The 2500-nt window shown below is 43.5% G+C and overlaps 1 protein-coding gene across 1 annotated transcript; it reads left to right on the top strand.

Annotated features, from left to right (window-relative positions):
• Positions 1 to 364: 364 nt before the first annotated feature.
• LOC307270335 (small ribosomal subunit protein bS1m-like) lies at positions 365 to 1777 on the top strand. Its single transcript, XM_080054223.1, has 2 exons — positions 365 to 737; positions 1518 to 1777. Exons 1-2 carry the CDS (start codon positions 366 to 368, stop codon positions 1770 to 1772), a joined length of 627 nt encoding a protein of 208 aa, XP_079910349.1. The 5' UTR covers position 365; the 3' UTR covers positions 1773 to 1777.
• The last annotated feature ends 723 nt before the right edge of the window (positions 1778 to 2500 follow it).

Here is a 2500-nt window from a genome sequence, read left to right as displayed (position 1 = left end):
TTTTGACAACAAGCGTTCTCCAGAATCACTGACTCCTTATTTAAAGGGCCTTGGTCTCTGTAGCCTTTACAGTTTGTCTGGTCTGAGGTTATGCAGTTGTTTGTCATAAATATGATTGTGTTATTGGTTAAATATCTCAAATTTAAAGTGAAACAAGTGGATCATTTGCATGGACTGTTAAAGTAAAAGGCCTGTCCACGCGGCTCTCCAGACAGGCCTATATAATCCATTTAGCAGCGGATAATATAATAAGCCTATTACTGTATTTATTTATACACGCTGCAGTACCCTCCCTCCCCCGCCAGGCGACGCTGTGAGCGATGTCAAAGCAGGAAACGTCTCCCCGCGTCATTGGTGGGACAAACATGGCGACCTTGTGTAGACTGTCCGGCCGGTGTGTTCTGAGCTCCAGGCTGGGGCTGCGGTTCTGCTCCTCTTCCCCGCTAATCAGAGCCTTTAGTTCGGACAGCGGGTCTCCAGACGGCGCGCTGCCCTCCGGTGGTAATAAACCTTCCAGCAGCGGGACTTCCGACAGCCCAGACCCAGCCAGTGATGCACCTTCCCCGGATAGACCTCTGTCGGGCTTCGCTGCAGCCTTCCAGCTCCAGTCGTCCATTCGCCGGGAGGCTGAGAGCAGCTTGGCCGGAGATAGTGCCTCGTCCCCTGGGCAGGACCAGAGCTTCGCCTCGCTGCTGAGACGGTCCCCACTGATGCAGATGGGCCCCGCCAAAGACAAGGTGTGTGTTTATTTTAAAAAAAAATTCTGTCTGGAACCAAACGTTAAGACAAGAATATGTTTGTAAACCAAACTGTGGGCCCTGCTGCTGTAAACAACAACAGTGAAACAGTAACTTTTCAGGAAGCTTTCTAACTTCAAACAGTGTTCCAGGGATCACATTTTCCTGTGAGGAAAGTTTGTTTATTCAGTTATGAGAATAAACCTTAGAAAATGTTTCACTTCTCTGACACACACAGAGTTGCACACTGCTCCTTTAAAGAAGCCATTAATGAACCCTTTATCAATGTCCTTAGAAACCTGTAAAGTAGAGTACGCCATGTTAGTTGTTTATTTTGTTTTGTCTTTTGTTTTTTTTCCCAGTTATCTTTTTTGTGTTTTTAGTTTCTAGAAAAGTGCTTGACTTGTGCTCCGTTAATGAACCCTGTATACTAATAAAGTTTCTCCAGAATCACTGACTGCACCTTTAAAGCCCTACTGTGCTGTGTGTGCAGTGTGCTTAAAGCCCTACTTCACCGGTGGGAATATGAAGGTGTATTGAACTCTGAGATCCTATGTAGTATAAATGTGCAAACATTTTAGAAATGGGTTCATCCTAGCCTGAGAAAAGGCAGAAAGAGTGTTTTATGGTCTCACTGTCTAAACCCTACATTTTGCATGGTTGTGATGTCACAAATGTATACTACATAGGATCTCAGAGTTCAATACACCTTCATATTCCCACCGGTGAAGCAGGTCGTTAATGAACCCTGATACTAATAAAGTTTTTCTCGTTCTACAGGTTGTTGTCGGGCGGATTTTCCACGTGGTGCAGGATGACTTGTACGTGGACTTCGGGGGAAAGTTTCACTGTGTGTGTCGACGGCCCAAAGACGGAGAGAAGCTCCAGAGGGGGGGCAGAGTGCGAGTTCGTATCCAGGATTCAGAGCTCACGGCCAGGTTCATCGGAGCGCAGACTGACACCACATTACTGGAGGCTCAGGCTGTGCTACTGGGGGCTATAGAGGGCAAGGAGGGGCGCAGTAATATGGACTGAAAGAATATGGCATTTTTATATATGTATGTTTATTGTGTTTGATTGAAATGTTCCGGTTTGGATTCTGATGTAAGTTAATAAATATTCTATACAAACTTTGCTCTTGTCCTCCGCACCATAGTTCAGCATTCAGTAAAAGGTTGTTCACCAGAAATGTTATCTAGGACCTTCAAGGATCACAACCTGGGTGGACAGATAGATAGATAGACAGACAGACAGACAGACAGACAGACAGACAGACAGACAGACAGACAGACAGACAGACAGACAGACAGATAGATAGATAGATAGATAGACAGACGGATAGATATACCTGGGTGGACAACCTTGTCAACTACCTGCTGTAAAGCTACAGGGGGCGGAAAATAGAAAATCGTAACCACAGTTTAATGCGAGGGTGTCCTGATAATCCTAGAAATCATTGTCGCCATGTCTGTTCAGCATTCCTCCTGGGTATACAGTAAATATGTATTTATCAAGCAATACATTACCAACCTACTACTCATATTTCTTTTAATATAGATTTTGAATGTTTTTTAATTAGTTGGTATGTTAATTTATTGATTGGATAGATAGATAGATAGATAGATAGATGGATAGGTAGATAGATAGATGGATAGATGGATAGATAGATAGATAGATAGATAGATAGATAGATAGATAGATAGATAGATAGATAGATGGATGGATGGATAGATAGATAGATAGATAGATAGATAGATAGATAG

The sequence above is a fragment of the Ammodytes marinus genome (genome assembly GCF_949987685.1).
Source record: "Ammodytes marinus genome assembly, contig: scaffold_50, whole genome shotgun sequence".
Taxonomy (NCBI): Eukaryota; Metazoa; Chordata; class Actinopteri; order Uranoscopiformes; family Ammodytidae; genus Ammodytes; species Ammodytes marinus.
Note: the sequence above shows the minus strand (reverse complement) of the source record. Positions and strands in the feature narration are given on the sequence as shown.

Excerpts from the sequence above, each read along its gene's own strand:
- LOC307270335 (XM_080054223.1), top strand. The coding sequence starts at position 366 with ATGGCGACCTTGTGTAGACTGTCCGGCCGGTGTGTTCTGAGCTCCAGG. Across the intron at positions 738-1,517 it reads TGGGCCCCGCCAAAGACAAG|GTTGTTGTCGGGCGGATTTT; the intron begins GTGTGTGTTTAT and ends CTCGTTCTACAG.